Source organism: Canis lupus, chromosome 37, assembly GCF_048164855.1.
Source record: "Canis lupus baileyi chromosome 37, mCanLup2.hap1, whole genome shotgun sequence".
NCBI classification, from domain to species: domain Eukaryota; kingdom Metazoa; phylum Chordata; class Mammalia; order Carnivora; family Canidae; genus Canis; species Canis lupus.
The window spans coordinates 13988829-14004747 of NC_132874.1; the positions used below are offsets into that span (position 1 = coordinate 13988829).

The window sequence follows — 15919 nt, forward strand, 5'->3', positions numbered from 1 at the left end:
TCTGCTGCCCTATTTCACTGCAGGAGGTTTAATTCCTTTTCTGGTAAGAGCTCTTCTATCTGTACCTTCTATCCCACTCATTCCTAGCTTCTCAGCACTTTACCCTCACCTCTCCTCTCATAGATCTTCTGACTCTTTCTCTCTACTGGATCCCTCACACTGGTTTGTAGCACTTATGTCACTTCCATCGTACGATGACAATGACAAATCAGAAGGCACACAGACAGCCCCCTGTAGACATGTGTACATTTCCTCTGGGGCTCATCCTGTCCTGTCCTTTCCCCACTTCACAGCCAGACTCCTTCAAAAGCTTGTTTTCCCCCGTTTCCTACTAATTTCTCATTCCACTGTAATCTGGCATCTATCCCCAAATAATCTGCCCAGAAAGCTTTTGCAAAGTCATCAGTGAGCTCAAGTTGATCAGAATCCCTAAAGTCGACAGGTGTGTTTTTCTGTGTTGCACTTGGCTTCTCCATGGCAGTGAACATGGTTCATCATACCCTCCTTAAAACATTTTCCATTCCTGGGTCCTGTCACACTACATTCTTCTGGTTTTCCTCCTACCTCTCTAGCCATTGCCTTTTTTCTTTAAAAATTTAAAGTTTCTTTAAAATTGAGGTATAATTAACAATACAGTATTATATTGCTTTCAGGTGTACAATATAATGATTCAACAATTCTATACATTTCTCAGTGTTCATTATGGTAAGTGTACCCTTAATCACCTTCACCTATTTCACTCATCCCCCCACTGTCACCTTTGGCAACCATCATTTAAAAAACAGTTGGAGGACCTGAATAGATATTTTTCCAAAGATGACATACAGATGGCCAACAGACACAAGAAAAGATGTTCAACATCACCAATCACCAGGGAAATGCAAATCAAGACCACGGATCGAGTCCCACTTCAGGCTCTCTGCAGAGAGCCTGCTTCTCCCTCTGCCTGTGTCTCTGACTCTCTCTGTCTCTCATGAATAAATAGATGAATAAATCTTTTTAAAAAACCCACGAGACATCACCTTGCACCTGCCAGAGTGGCTAAAATAAAAATTAAAAAAAAAAGAAGAAGAAATTGCAAGCATTAGTGAGGACGTGGGAAAAAAAAACCCTCATGTACTGTTGGTGAAAATGCAAACTGGTGTAGCCATATACTGTGGAAAACAGTATGGAAGTCCCTCAAAAAATTAAAAATAAAAATATCATATGATCATGCAATTCCACTACTGGGTATTTACCCAAAGAAAACAAAAACACTAATTTGAAAAGATATACATGCCCCTGAGGTTACTGCAGTATTATTTACAAGAGCCAAACTATGGAAGCAGCACAAGTGTCCACCCATAGATGAATGGGTAAAGAAGAGGTGGCATATATTGAATGAAATATTACTCAGCCACAAAACAAATGAGATCTGCCATTTGCAACAACATGGACAGAGCTAGAGCGTATAACACTAAATGAAATAAGTCGGTCAGAGAAAGTCATTGCCTCTCAATCTCCTTTACAAGTTCATCCTCCTCTATCTAGTCACTAGTGATGATAGTCTTTGCCTCTAAGATAGACTTGGATCCTCTTTTCTTTCCATTCTTTCCACTCTATACGTATTCCCAGCCCATCTTTGACACGGTCATCACTCTAATGCGGATATGCGAAGACCCAAGATTTATGCACCCAGTCCAGACCACTTCTTTGCATTCCATATATTCAACTCCCAACTTTGGATATCACAAAATCAACTTCAATTCACACCTAAGATGGAGATCATAGCTCCTCTATCCCCCATTCCCTCCCCCTACTCCTCCAAACTTGCCACTCTTCCAAAGTACTCATCTCAGGAAACCCTATAACCATATGCCCTAAAACAACACTACAGTGTCAAACATGACCCTTCTCTCTCTCCCTCCTAAATCCAACTTGTCATTTGGTCCTGAACTTATTCCTCATAACATCTCCCAAACCCACTCATTTCTACTAGCAAATATGAGTCCAAGTTACCATAATCTGTACATGGCCAAATTGGTTTTCCTGGAGCCACACATACTCTTGTCTAATCCGCTGTGCAGGATGAAGGCCTAGAGAGGGTCCAGTCCTTGGTGACCCCTCCAGCCTCGACTGACAGCGTACTCCTAGCTTTCCACTCTCTAGCCATTGTTTTCCCAGCCTGTTCATTCCTGTTTCTTCTACTACAGGGCCTTTGCACAGGCTGTTTTGCTGCCTGGAGTTCTTGTTTTCTAAATTCTTACTACTTCCCCAAGATCTCAGTTCAAACTTCTCTTCCTCGAGACTGTTTCTCTGGTCCCTCAGATGGCATCAAGTGTCCCCCTCACTTTCCCAAGTACTTTCCCTTCACTGCCCTAATCATAATCATGATCCCACCTGTATCCATGTGTTTCGATTGCCTGCCTCTCCCACTACACTGTGCATGCCACAAGGTCACCAACAAGGTCTGCTTTTGCTCACAGTTATCTATCTCCAGAGCGGGTACAGTTTCAGCATGGGTAGGCATTCAGTAACGTTTTTTAATTTTTAAAAATATCGTGTTGCTCAAGGCCCTAGGTATGCGGAAAAGCTTAGAAGCACAAAGGGACTTCTGGCACATTGCAGATTTCCAGGGCCAACCCCCTACAGCTTATGATTTTCTGTCAAGAGGAAATAAAAGCATAACTCAGTGGCATCTTCATCGTTTATTCCTGCCAGTTCTATTTTTCTATAAATACAGTCCTCATTTTCAAGGAATTTGGATAAGATGGTTGCCATTGACTATTTTGGGGAGGCTCTGCTTGCTCTACTTTGGAGGGGATGTTATCATTTGTCTTTGTTCCCAGAGTAGCTCTGGGGGTGTGTGTTGTGGACATACACTGCTGACTCCACACAGGAGGTTGGGTGTGTCAGGCTGTGTTGCAGGCCATGGACATGGCCTCTGAGCACAGGCTGCAAAGCACGTAAGGATCACCTCCCGGAGGACCCATTATTTTACCTTCCAACCATTACTGTTGTTTCCCTACTGTTATGATGCAGGGCTGCTTCGTCCTCCAGTGTTTCCACCACCATCTGGAGTTCAGTCTCAGGATCTTAATGCTGAAGGCTTTGTCAGGACCCTGGCCTTCAGCCTAGCATAGGATGGATGTACAAGCAGCACAAGACACGGAGGCCTTTGAAAAGTTCATACAATTGTTGATGCCAAAATTGAGGGAAATAGTGAGATCCTAACTTTCCAATGCAGTTTTCTTATTGTTATACAAATTAGAAAGTAATGTTTCTGGGCTTATCTTTGAAGATGTGGTATACACAGACACACCTATCCCATAACTTGAGCTATAGGAAAACCATAGCATAGCTGATTATGGCAAATTTTAAGTGGCATCTTAAAAAGTGGCAACTCACTGTGGAAGTACCAAACAGGCCAAGTGTGCATTATGTTCATGCTCTTTCATGTGTTTTAAAAAAAGTACAGTTTTATTATTTTTTAAAGTACAGTTTTAAATACAAATGCATAATATAAAGGAATTTATGGACTTGATCTTTGTATCAAAACTGTGGACCTTATTTTACACATGAAAGGGAGGGCATTACATATACACACATACAACACAAATATATACATATCAGCTAACACTGGCCAACCATTAACAATCCCATAATTAATCAATCCTCTTGTATATGTACTTAACTCTTACCAATGCATAGGAAAGTTTGCACTTCAAAGTATTACTTGAATATATATACAATTTATCATGTTAAACATCCTTATGTTGTCCTTTTTTTTCTCCTGTGGGCTAAAAACTGGTACTACAAGTCTCTCCAAAAATAAGGAATAATATTTCTGAATCCAGTTAAGTACAAAGGAAATGACAGTGCAAACCACTGACTTTTTAAAGAACTAGAATAGCTCACTCAATTCAGGTATCCCTCCACCTATTTGGATATATTCTATAGTATATCCTCTACCTTTTCTACTTCAGGAGGTCAATGTCTCTTTAAAAAAAAAAAAAAAAAAAGCTTACATCCAAATATCACATTCAACTGCCAAATTCATCAGTTTGGCCAGAGAAATCACAATCACAAGAACTTGCTAAGAATAGCTAATGATAAGAATGATTCAAACCACAACTTTGCCAGTCACGTGTTTCAAATATTTTCTCCCCAAAGAGTTTTAAATGCAAATAATATTCAAACTTTGAATGATCCACGAGTAATTTGAAGTTCTTGTATTTGCATCTGTCAAAGGACCAGTTTCCCAACATCCTGAAATCAGCACACTAGATCTTTGCATGCCAGGAGCATCCGAGCTTTACCTAAAGGTCTCGTCAAATGGACAAAACAAAGCTCCTGATTTGCTGGTAGGAAAGGCATCTGGCACACCATCATTCAGGGGTTCATGCTGATGAATGGACATTGGTTCAATATGTGTTTGTGTGATTGTAAGCCACTTTCTACCGCAAAGTCAGGAAGACCCTGGTAAGGGATCTTATGGAAATTTTATTTTTTTAAAAAAACTATTTATTTATGAGAGAGAAGGAGAGAGAGAGACAGAGAGACAGAGACAGAGACCATGAGAGAAGGGGCAGAGGGAGAGAATCTGTAGCAGACTCCTTGCTGAGCGCAGACCCCCCACCTCCCCACTTGATCTCATGACTCTGAGATTATGACCTGAACCGAAACCAAGACTGAAATGACTGAGCCATCCAGGAGTCCCAAAACTATTTTTTCCAGAGTTCACAGAACACTACCTAAGAGGTCATGGTCTAGTTTTCCCCTGGGGTGGGGGGATAAAAAGGAGTCATCCATTTAGGGTTTTGCTTGCACGTCAATCTCTCAGCAGTGTTTAGAAATACATGAAAGGCCTACAGGTTTTATTACACCTGTCCAATGACCAGGAGGGTGCAGAATGTAGTCCAGTGAAGGGACTCAGTCCCAGGGCTGACAGGTTTGAGATTACTGTAATTTGGAGGTTCGTTCCAATCTCAAGAATTAACAGATGACAGCAACAGGGCATTGGGGCTTCCACTGAAGGAAAGGTCAGAAAACACGAGCTGGGGCAGCCCAGGTGGCTCAGCAGTTTAGCGCCGCCTTTGGCCAGGGCTTGATCCTGGAAACCTGGGATCAAGTGCCACATCGGGCTCCCTGCATGGAGCCTGCTTCTCCCTCTGCCTGTGTCTCTGCCTTTCTCTCTCTCTCTGTTTCTCATTAATAAATAAATAAAATCTTAAAAAAAAAGAAAAAAAAAAACACGAGCTGGAGAGGTCCATGAGAACCGTCTAAGATTTCAAGACTATCTGCAACTTTCCTATGTTTGCTATTTTCTTTCATTCCCCCAAAGCAATTAGCATGAAAATTCCCAGATCTGCGGATTTATGTTCAGGTACAACAAGCAGCCCCATCTCCCACTTCACAGTTAGTTTGCAAGTGGGAAGGTGGGGAGAGGACCAAGACACAGAAGAGGTGATGATTCTCAGGCGGAGAAAGGCAGGCTGAGGTTTTGAGGATGAAGAGGGAGGAGGAGATTAAAGCCCTGGAGTGTAGACTTGAAAGGACTTGGGCATTCAGTAAGCAAAATCAGAACAAAACAAATAAAAATATCTGCATAGCTATTCCATCATCTTATCTCAAAGCCAACAGGGTGAAATCAGGCCTCTTTCCTTATACCCTTCCCTCCGCACACTCCTACTCATTTAAAATAGATCCACATAGCATGTCACATAAACTCACAATTTTAAGCCAGGTAAAATATTGTTCTTAGCTCTATTTTACAGGTGGGAAAACTGAGATACAGAGTTAAATAAACTGAGCAAGATCAAAGAACTGCTGAATATCAGAACTGGGGCTTGAACCCATGCAGTCTGACTCCAGAGCGTGCTCTTTACCCCTCAGCTAATGCTGACTTCCCTCCAATTCCCCTTCTGCCCACTAAGTCATCAACTGTAGAGTTGTCCCTGCCATTACATGATGCTTTGTTTTCATTCTCCTGCATTTTCCTGTCGTGTCCAACAATCATTCATTCAAGATTTTTCCTCCATGGAATAACCTATTCTCATCTGCCAAAGACCACAAATAACTTATTTTCTGCTACGGGTTGCTTTCTACCAAAGCAGTCCAAATGAGGCTGAACAATAAGAAATGGATTGTCAGTGGTGGAATAAAAGCATTCAATTACAGAAAAGGTGGAATTCTAAGCTCAGATATTTATAGATTAGACACAAGTGGCAGATCAAAACATAACAAAAAACCTAACACACGAGAAAACACACAAGATCTGAAAGCCATTTTTCAACTGCACCAAAGAATTATTCAACACAAGAGCAATTCTAAGGCTTGATTTTTCTTCCCTTTGGCTCAGATGGTCCACAATAATTAAATTCTGCTAATTAACATACAGAGTTGAAGTCAACAAACTCCCAAAGAGAAAGGAAGGAAACAACCATCTTACCTGCGGATGTGTGTTTGAACTTCTCGCTTTTCTTCTTTCTCCACTTCCAAGGCTTGAAAATCCTTCCCAGGTTGGCAAACTTACTTCTCCTGCGGATGGGTGGGGTGTGGGTACCTGGAACGAGGGAGTCAGAACGCATGGCCGCCAGCCTCTCCACTTCCTCAGCTGTTTTCCCCGAGAAAGAGATGGAAAGAGAGAGAGAGAGAGAGAGAGAGAGAGAAAGTGTTAAAATGGGATCCTCACAGATGGCCAACGTTTTCCATGGTTACAGATAACAGAAACCACATGACTGAAGTTCCGTTTCTCTTTTTTTGCCTTTTGGAATGGAAGTCATACCACCCTGTTCTAAAGGCTGGAGACAGCCAAACCCTAGGCATCTGGAGCACCCCAAATGTACCCAACCTCGACTTAGACCTGATAAAGGAGGACAACGGGGTGGAGGAGGAACAGAACCCTCTTGACACATCGAGATTCCCCAACGAGGCAGGAAGAGGGCATCAGAGGAGTCAAGTGACACAGTCTGTGTAACTAGTGGTCCAGCAATATCTCAGATTAAGACTTGGCAGATGCAATCACTATAGCACCGTCTGCCGAGAAAAGAGGAGGCTGAAAACATTTATCAACTGTCTGTTCCAATGCCAACGCCTCTACCGCCCACGACTCTCCTTCCTGCTTTGCCCAGACCCAAAGCAGCACTGGAATCTGTTGAGTGATGTCTCCAGCTTAGACTGATTTTAGAATCACTCACCCTTCATTAGACTTTACAACCGCCTCGGTTCCTCTAGGTTTTGTTGTTGTTGCTGTTGTTCCTGGTATTTTGCTTTAATAATGATGATAATAATAATATTCATAGAAATTGGGAGCTGAAAGTGACTTGAGGGAACATGGAGACTAATCCCGTAACTTCATGTGTGAGGATACGAAGACCCTCCAACTCATTATTCCTAGTGGACCCTTCTTTAGGGGTCACAATTGCCCTGATCTCTTTCATCACTTGTTAAAAGACAAACCCTTTTCCAAACTTACATGAGAATTTACATATCCCAGTGAGGGAAATATGCCGGGATTTGAATTTTTAAGACAGAAGAGATCAGAAAACGTGACCCCCTTGGCAAACTCAGGAGGCTGAGAGAGCTTCACTGGTCTAGAAAGTCAGATAACATCTAGAGCCTTGGGGCTGATCCAAAACCACTCTGTAGGGCCTCCAACCCCACCTTCAGAAAAATCACCCAGACTTTAGCAACAACATAGGCTTCCTCAGAAGCTCAAACTCATAGCCCAGTAGTCTGTGCCTATTGCTACCTGAAATGGTTCTAACTCAGAGACTCACTCATTCAAGAAATACATATGGCACCTCCACGATGTGCCAGGCAGTGTGCTTGGTGACAGAGATGACAGGTAGGCAAAGGCTCCCAAGAGCAAGACAGAGGGGAAGTACATGGATTTGGGAGATGTCTGGGAGCAAAGTCAATAGGACCTAGTTGGGTGATCTGAGGAAAAGGAGGTAGATCATTTCCAATGCCCAGATTCATGCCAGGGGACTGACACCCTTTCACTCACAGAAACAGGGGACACAGGGCAGGTACAGGTTTGGGGGTGAGGACAGCAATAATTTGGGCATGTGGTGTGGTGACGGCCCTCAAACCTTTGACTACGTGGTTCAACATATGGCAGCTCCTCTCTACAATCATTGCATTAAGTGACAACATAATAATACTGTAATGGACCCTGTGATCATTTTGGGGGCAGACACACAGAAAAAAATGGACATGACTGAGCACAGAGTCTAGGGGAGGAGACACAGAGGTCCATGTGTAAAACTGCACACCAGGAGCAATCACACAGAAATTGAAGCAAACAGGAGAGAGAGAGAAACTAATTCTCCTTCAGGGCATAGGAGGAGACCCACAGGGGATGGAATTTTTGGCTGGACTTTGAAAAAGGAGGAAATGTTTCCCCCCACATGGGGAAAGGTAGAGAAGTAGATCTCTGGAAGGAGAACAGACCGGACAGGTACAGAGAAGGCTGAAAGAACATGGCATGTCCAGAAACCCATCAAATCTGGAGTATCCCTTAATGTCCATCTCATGATGGACACCCAGTGGTGAGGGACAGGGGCTGGAGGAGTGTGGAACCAGAACAGGCAACCTTCTGAAAGTTCCTAGTAGGTGTTTAGGTTTTATTCTATAAGCAGAGGGGAAAGGATGAGGATGTAAAAATAAGGAATTGACATTATGACATTCAACAAATATGTACTGAGTGCTCACTACGTACCAGCTGCTTAAATTACGTCAGCAAACAAAACAGATAAGAGCACCAACTCTCGGAGCCTCGGCTGGCAGGGCAGGGGGAGGGGAGCGGATAATACATGTTACAACTAAGTCAACTGTACACTATGTTGGGAGATCTGTGTTTGGGGGGAAAATTAAAGGAAAAGTAGAACAGAGAGAAGGGGATCAAGAGGGTCTAGGAGGGGGATGGGCTTCGGGTTAATCAGTGTGCTAGAGAAGGCACAATTAGATTTATTTCTAGGACTCTCACTGCACAGGCAATGTCGAACTGGAAGACAAGGTGGCAGAGAGTAATGAGGAGGCCACTGCGGTCTTCTTGGGGGGACGTGACTGGAACGCAGGTAGGGTGTGATAGAAGGGACCTGAGAAAGGATGAGACCCAACCAAATGGCAAAATCACAGGCTCCTGGCAGCTTCTCAGACCAGCATGAGGGAGGACAAGGAAGCAGGGATGGGTGAAGCTTTTGTGTTTCATGACTGGGTAGACAGCGATCACTTGAACACATTTCTTTTCTTTTTTTTTTTTTTTTTTTTAAGTAGACTCTGTGCCCAGTGTAGAGCCGAATGTGGGGCTTGAACTTACGACCCTGAGATCAAGACCTGAGCTGAGATCAAGAGTCAGATGCCTAACCCACTGAGCCACCCAGAGGTCCCACGACTTTGCATTTTTAAAAAAGATTTTATTTATTTATCCCTAAGAGACACAGAGGCAGAAGCAGAGACATAGGCAGAGGAAGTGGGCTCCCTGCAGGGAGGATCCCAGGACCCCAGGGTCACGCCCTGAGCCGAAGGCAGGCTCAACTGCTGAGCCACCCAGGTGCCCAAGACTTTGCTTTGTTTTTTTTTTTTTTTTGTTTTTTGTTTTTTTTTTAAGACTTTGATTAGAGAAGGAAGCTGAAGAAAAGGACGGTAGGCAGGCTCCATGACAAGGCCTTTGGAGCCAGATAATGCAGCTTCCTGCAAAGTATCTTTGGAAGCTTAGATTTCACATCTTAGGGTAGGAGAGAGCAACTGAGGGAAATCTGCCTTGGATGCAAGTGGGGAGACTGGATGGGGACAGTGGGCCGTGCTCCCGGGGAGGGGAAGGGGCTGCAGGTGTAGCAACGAGGCTGAGGGATTTACAAAGTAGAGTTTTCCGGGAGGAGAGAAGGGGGAGGGATCAGGAGTACATATGGGAATGTTAGTCACCGGAAGACTCTATTCTGAACTATGGTTAGTCACCAGGAGACTTCTTTCCAAAAGTCGGAACGGAGGTCTCTGATCACAAGTGTCACACATCAGATGTGGGCCTCGGGGAGATGAATCCAGCAGCCCTGGGGGACTGGGGGCGGAGGGGAGGAAGAGACAGATTGGGGAGACTTTGAGGAAGTTTGGGCTGCAGGGGTTGGGGGGAGGCCAAGGAGAGAAGGGAACAAAACCAGCTACAGTGAGGAAGGAGAATCCAAACAGAACAAGTGAACAGGGTCTGGAACCACTGAATCTGGCAATTATTCTCTTTAAATGGTATCCATTGCTTTGAGTGGGTGCTGCTTCAGTGATGCTCAGTAGCTGGGTCGCCAAGCAGGGAGGGACAGATGTGGGCATTGTACCAAGGGAGTTCTGAGTCCAGGAAAGTCTAGTGATCTGATTTGCACGAAATCACTTTCTCTTTCACATCCATCACTGTGTTCCTGTTTCTTACCTTCATTTATAATCTGAGTGTTCTTTAACCAGCTTTTACAAGTCTCCAAACCTACTTTCCCAATCCCAGTCTCTGGCCTTTAAACCTGTATTTTATCTTATTGCAAGATTACTCTTCCAGAAGCCTGCTTTTTTTCCAGAAGCTTTCAGTGGCTTCCTACAACTTACAGCAGAAAGTTCTGGTTTCCTGCCTTGGCCTCAGGAACCTCCGAGTGGCCGGCCCAGAATTACCTGCCAGTACCTCTCTAAACACACACTGCTGCCAAACTGGAAAGCTCGCTCAGCAAAGAGCCCATCCTGGGATCCACGGATCCCAACAGGCTTCAGGAGGCAACATACCCCTGAAAATCCGTGCACAAGTTCATGTGTATCTGGGTATCTGCATTTGGTTGGAAGAGTTTCCATCTTTCTTTTGATTCTCTAGCCTAAGACACAAAAGATAAAACTTTTAAAGTTTGAGACCTAGGTTTAGCCAAGGTGAAACATCTCTGTTAAAGGTTTGATAAAGAGATTATATGCCGAATCCCTCAAAAAAAAAATTCAAGATACGGGTTTTTTAGAATTGGTGCTGGGGTTTGCTCTCACAGTTGGCATCCAATAATAATTCATTTAAAAAGGGAATAAATGAGGAGGACACCTGATTCAGTTCATTCACAGACAACACATCTTAAGAAGTGTAAGATCAGGGGCTCCTGGGAGGCCCAGTGGTTGAACATCTGCCTTCAGCTCAGGTCATGATCCCAGGGTCCTGGGATGTCAAGCTCCCTGCTCAGTGGGGAGTCGGCTTCTCCCTCCCCCTCTCCCTACTGCTTCCGCTGCTTGTGCTGTCTCTGTCAAATAAATAAATGAACTGTTAAAAAAAAGTATAAAATCAGTATCGCTAGCTGTCTTAAGAAAAATGCACCACCAAGACCCAAAAGCTGTCTCTTGATCACATCTTAAAAAAATGAATAAAAATTATTCCAAAATTACCACATTAAAATAATTATAAGAAAGTAGGAGTGCCTTAGAAAAACCTAGAGTGGCAAGAAGCTGACAGAGGATTATAAAGGCATAATTACAACTCCATAGTTAAATGGCTCTTTAATATGTACATTATTAAATTCAAGATGTTTAGCTCTTAAGTACAGATTATTGAGCAGATTGGATTACTCTAATTAATTTATATTTTAATCATCCACATTACATTTTTCCCCAATTCATCTGATGATAGGGGCTGACTCCCAACCTGGCTGCTTCACCACCAGATAATGAAATTGGAAGGTCTGAGCGCAAGGACTGGCACTCCTGAGTAGGGATGGGAAGAAAAGCAACGGAAAGTACAACCAGGCTCAGAATAAAGTGGTCCCCAACCTCGCAGGAGCCTGGGAGAGAACGGGATGAAGACAAGGGTACCGGAAGGGCAGGCAGGCCCGGCACATTTATAAAAACAGCCTTCTTTTGAAACAGATGATGAAAAGGCTGCTTTGCCAAGCCCACTGCTCTCAAAGGTGGCTTCCTCGTGCTGCAGAGAGAGGAGCCAGCTGTCTGGAGAAATTGTTCACTTCGACATGAATCAGCTCGAATGTCAACTGCCAGGACAGAATGCTGGACGAAAAGGTATGAGGCGGGCAGCTGAGCTGCTTCAAAGATCTGCAGGAGCAAGGGGGGAAGGGGGGAAGCCTGGCCAGATGAGCTCTGGGGTCTTTCCAGCACCTCCATCCACGTAAATGCTCTTCAGGGGACTAGACAGTCCGGGATTCACTTTACTCAGAGGGAGAGACACGGTGGGGGACAAGATTTTTCGGTCCCTTTTGAAAAAACAGAGAGGAAGGACTTCATTGGTGCATGACTTTCATGACTAGAACCCAAGCACCTGCATGGGCTGGTGCCCTGAAGCCCACCCCTCTTGGCACCCTGGGGCTGCTTCTGGTGGGCCCTTAGAGTGTGCAATGGGAGTGTGGGCAAGGGGGGGGGCACCTTAGCTAGCATCCTCACAATTAAATTTCTCATGGTGGCCTGGCTTTCAAGGCTCATCCAAAGAACCAACTTTATTGTCCTAGAAGGTGTCAGACGTACAGGGATCCCCTGAAAAGTTTAGAAGGGGGAAGCCACAGCATCTATGCTATCTGATGTCCAGTCACCAACAGAGGCAGAAAGGCCAGGGCATCTGGAGTCCCTCCATACCGTGCCCCTACCCCCACTTGGATCTCTCCAGGTACCAAGTGCTCCTTAGATTTTTGGAGGGACCCAAGATCCTCACAAATACTGGCCTCTCAACCCAAAGTGAACTCAGAAATAGAAAGCTTAGGGAGCAGGATCTGATGACATTCACTTCTTCCAATTTCATTAGATGGGGCTTCTGTTTTCACCACACTGGTGGCCCAAGTTAGGGGCGGACGTGAGGCCAACGGTGGGTTACCGATGCTGAACGGCCCAGGCCCGAAACCCACCACCACCTTTCTGCTGCAAGGAGTCCGACCTTCTCTTACAGCTGCAGAAGGACGCCTGCAGGTCCCAGCCATGCAGGAAATTCTCCACGACTGTGGCTTCCCCGCTTTTAAACACGCATTTTCAGTTTTACAGACATGACTTAGGGCAAGGAAAGGGTTAGTATGATTTATCAGGAGTAAGATGGCAGTATTTTCCCCTTTCCACTCCATAAGTTACAGCACACTGTCTTAGAGAGGCCAGAACTCTGAACAGCTTCGGTCCAATCTAGGACTGATCTGTATTAGCTGTGAAGTACGTTTACAAGAAGAATAACAAAAAAAAAAGGACTGACACATTTTTATTCTAAAAATCAGAAGCCAAAAAAATAAATAAATAAAAAATAAAAATCAGAAGCCCCTGCCCTGTCCATGAGTTGAGGGGTGGGGAGGAGATGGGGAGGACAGGGTAGAGGAGATGAAGGGTGGGCATTACAGGAGGTGGCCACGGGGGCACAAGGAGGCTCTGCTGCCCAGAGAGGGCTATCTGATTTAAAGAACACCCACCAGCCCATAAGGAGATAGGAGGTAAAGCAACACTGCCCCACTGACCACGGGGCCACTAAGGCGTTTGACGCAAATGCAGACATGATGCCTGGAAACACATAGGTGTGTTAGTGATGCCGAGTATGAGGATCTATGGTATTCTCGCCCATCTTCTCCCTCGGCCCTTTCCTTGACCTTCACTGCCCATACCTGGTCTTCCAACCTTGGAACTCCACGTTCTTTGCTATTCCTTACCATCAGTCAATGATAGATCCAATCTGCCCATTAGAACCGATGGGCATAGGGATGCCTGGGTGGCTCAGCGGTTGAGCACCTGCCTTCAGCTCAGGGCGTGATCCCGGGGTCCTGGGATCGAGTCCCACATCGGGCTCCCTGCAGGGAGCCTGCTTCTCCCTCTGCCTGTGTCTCTGCCTCCTCCTCTCTCTCTGTGTCTCTCATGAATAAATAAATATAATCTTAAAACAAACAAACAAAAGAACTGATGGGCATAAACACAGACACTGGCCTAGCCCAGTGCTAATGGGAATACAGCTGCATTTAACAAAGGGCTCATCCATTAATCCAAGTCTGCTTGAGTATTGCAGGCCCCAGTGGGGAGAGGAGAAGGAGCTCTGTGCCCCTCAGTTTTCTGGACACACAGGGGCTGTCTCCTCTACCTGGGACTCACCAGAGGAAACTCCAATTACACACTACAGGAAACCACGCACACTCCAGACACAGCCACTAGACACCATCATGACGTTTGGGTCTTGTGCATTGTGCCTCTGCAGGGACATGCAGATGTTTATACAGAGAGAGCTGCTTCTCAGTCATGCTGCTACAAGAAAAGGATCCTTCCTGAGGGAAGAACCAATAAAGGGTGTGCTGGTACGATGCGGTGGGGGAAGAGCGAGGCCACATACACCTGGGCCCATTCTTCTCAGCATATTTTCTCAGGCACTTGGCCAACCTGCTCCTTTTCTTCTGGCTCCAGAGATTTCTGCCCGGTAGGAGGCAGTTCCACCCATGCCAGGAGCAGGTCCCAAAGGATGCTCACAGGCTTGCCACTGCCTGCAACACTGTGAACAGACTGAGAGCATCCCTTCCAGGCACCTCGGCAAAAGCACACAAGGACACTATGCCAGTATGGGGAGGGAGGAGAGAGAGGGAATTCGTGGATCCCTTGGGACCAAAGATGGCCCGAGTCTGTTAATCTTCTCTTAAAGCAGTAATTGAAATCCCTGAGGAATACGAGAATGCCCCTAAATCCAGGGCCCTGTGATGCACTGATTTTTAAAGAGAGCAAAGACAGAAGCTGTACCGGTTCAGGAGCTGCAGGCCATCATATCAGAAAGAGGTTCAGTGACTAATGTGATCTGCGGAACTCTGCACACAACAGGAAGGGGGATTCTACGCAGGATGGTGCTTCCTTAGTCATAGACAATGATGACAAGGACAGCGATGATACGCCTACCACTTTTCAGCCACCGAGTCTGTGCCACGCGCTGACCAAGACACTTAGAGCATACTCTAAGATCCTACGTTAATCTCACCAGGCAGTGGTACAATCATCCCCATCTTACACTTGGGGAAATTGAGGAGGAGCTAATGGACAGAAAGACAGGATGCTGGGCAGCCCAGGTGGCTCAGGGGTTTAGCGCTGCCTTCAGCCCAGGGCGTGACCCTGGAGACCGGGGATCGAGTCCCACATCGGGCTCCCTGCATGGAGCCTGCTTCTCCCTCTGCCTGTGTCTCTGCCTCTCTCTCTCTCTCTGTGTCTCTCATGAATAAATAAATAAATAAATAAATAAATAAATAAATAAATAAATAAATAAAAGAGGATGCTTAGGAAGAAACACCTGCTACAAATTAAGCCTTGTCTATTTTTAAGAATACCTGCCCACTCTAGGAAAGCTCGGCTTTTCGAATCTCCCTATTACTGACTAAAGTTACAGGAGCAGACAGGTGGGGGCAATGTCTCGTTTAAATTTATACATGTCTGTGTTGTTATATTTATTGAGATACTAGACATTTTAAAGAAAGTTCTTCCTGAGGTATTCAATAAAACATTCCTGTTTCATCTTCCAGGAATCTAACCCTCAACTACTGAAGCATATAATGACTACAGAATCTTACAACACATTCTATTGTTCTTGTAATCCATAGGATATATTTGTGTTGGGAATGGACCTTGTTTATTTAAACTGTAAATGAACGCCCAAGCCCTCTGTTAATCCAAAGAAACAATCTTTAAGTAATGCAGGTTCTTTGTTCATCTTTCTTTTTATTTTTTTTCATCTTTCTTTTTTTTTTTTTAAGATTTAATTATTTATTCAGAGAGAGGCAGAGACACAGGCAGAGGGAGAAGCAGGATCCATGCAGGGAGCCTGATGTGGGACTCAATCCCGGGTCTCCAGGATCATGCCCTGGGCTGCAGGCGGCACTAAACCGCTGCACCACCAGGGCTGCCCTCGTCTTTCTTTTTAAAAAAGATTATTGATTAGAGAGAAAGAGAGAAATCAAGCAGAAAGGGGGAGGGGCAAAGGGAGAGGGAGAAGCAGGTT

At 44.9% G+C, this 15919-nt stretch overlaps 1 protein-coding gene across 11 annotated transcripts in view; it reads right to left on the minus strand.

Moving 5' to 3' along the window:
• The window catches only part of PHACTR1 (phosphatase and actin regulator 1), a 555008-nt gene that overhangs the window by 200649 nt on the left and 338440 nt on the right, over positions 1 to 15919 (minus strand). For all 11 annotated transcript variants that reach the window (XM_072813914.1, XM_072813913.1, XM_072813912.1 and 8 more), the window contains one exon: positions 6431 to 6595. In XM_072813914.1, the coding sequence (XP_072670015.1) occupies positions 6431 to 6595 (165 nt within the window). The remainder of the gene's footprint in view (positions 1 to 6430; positions 6596 to 15919) is intronic.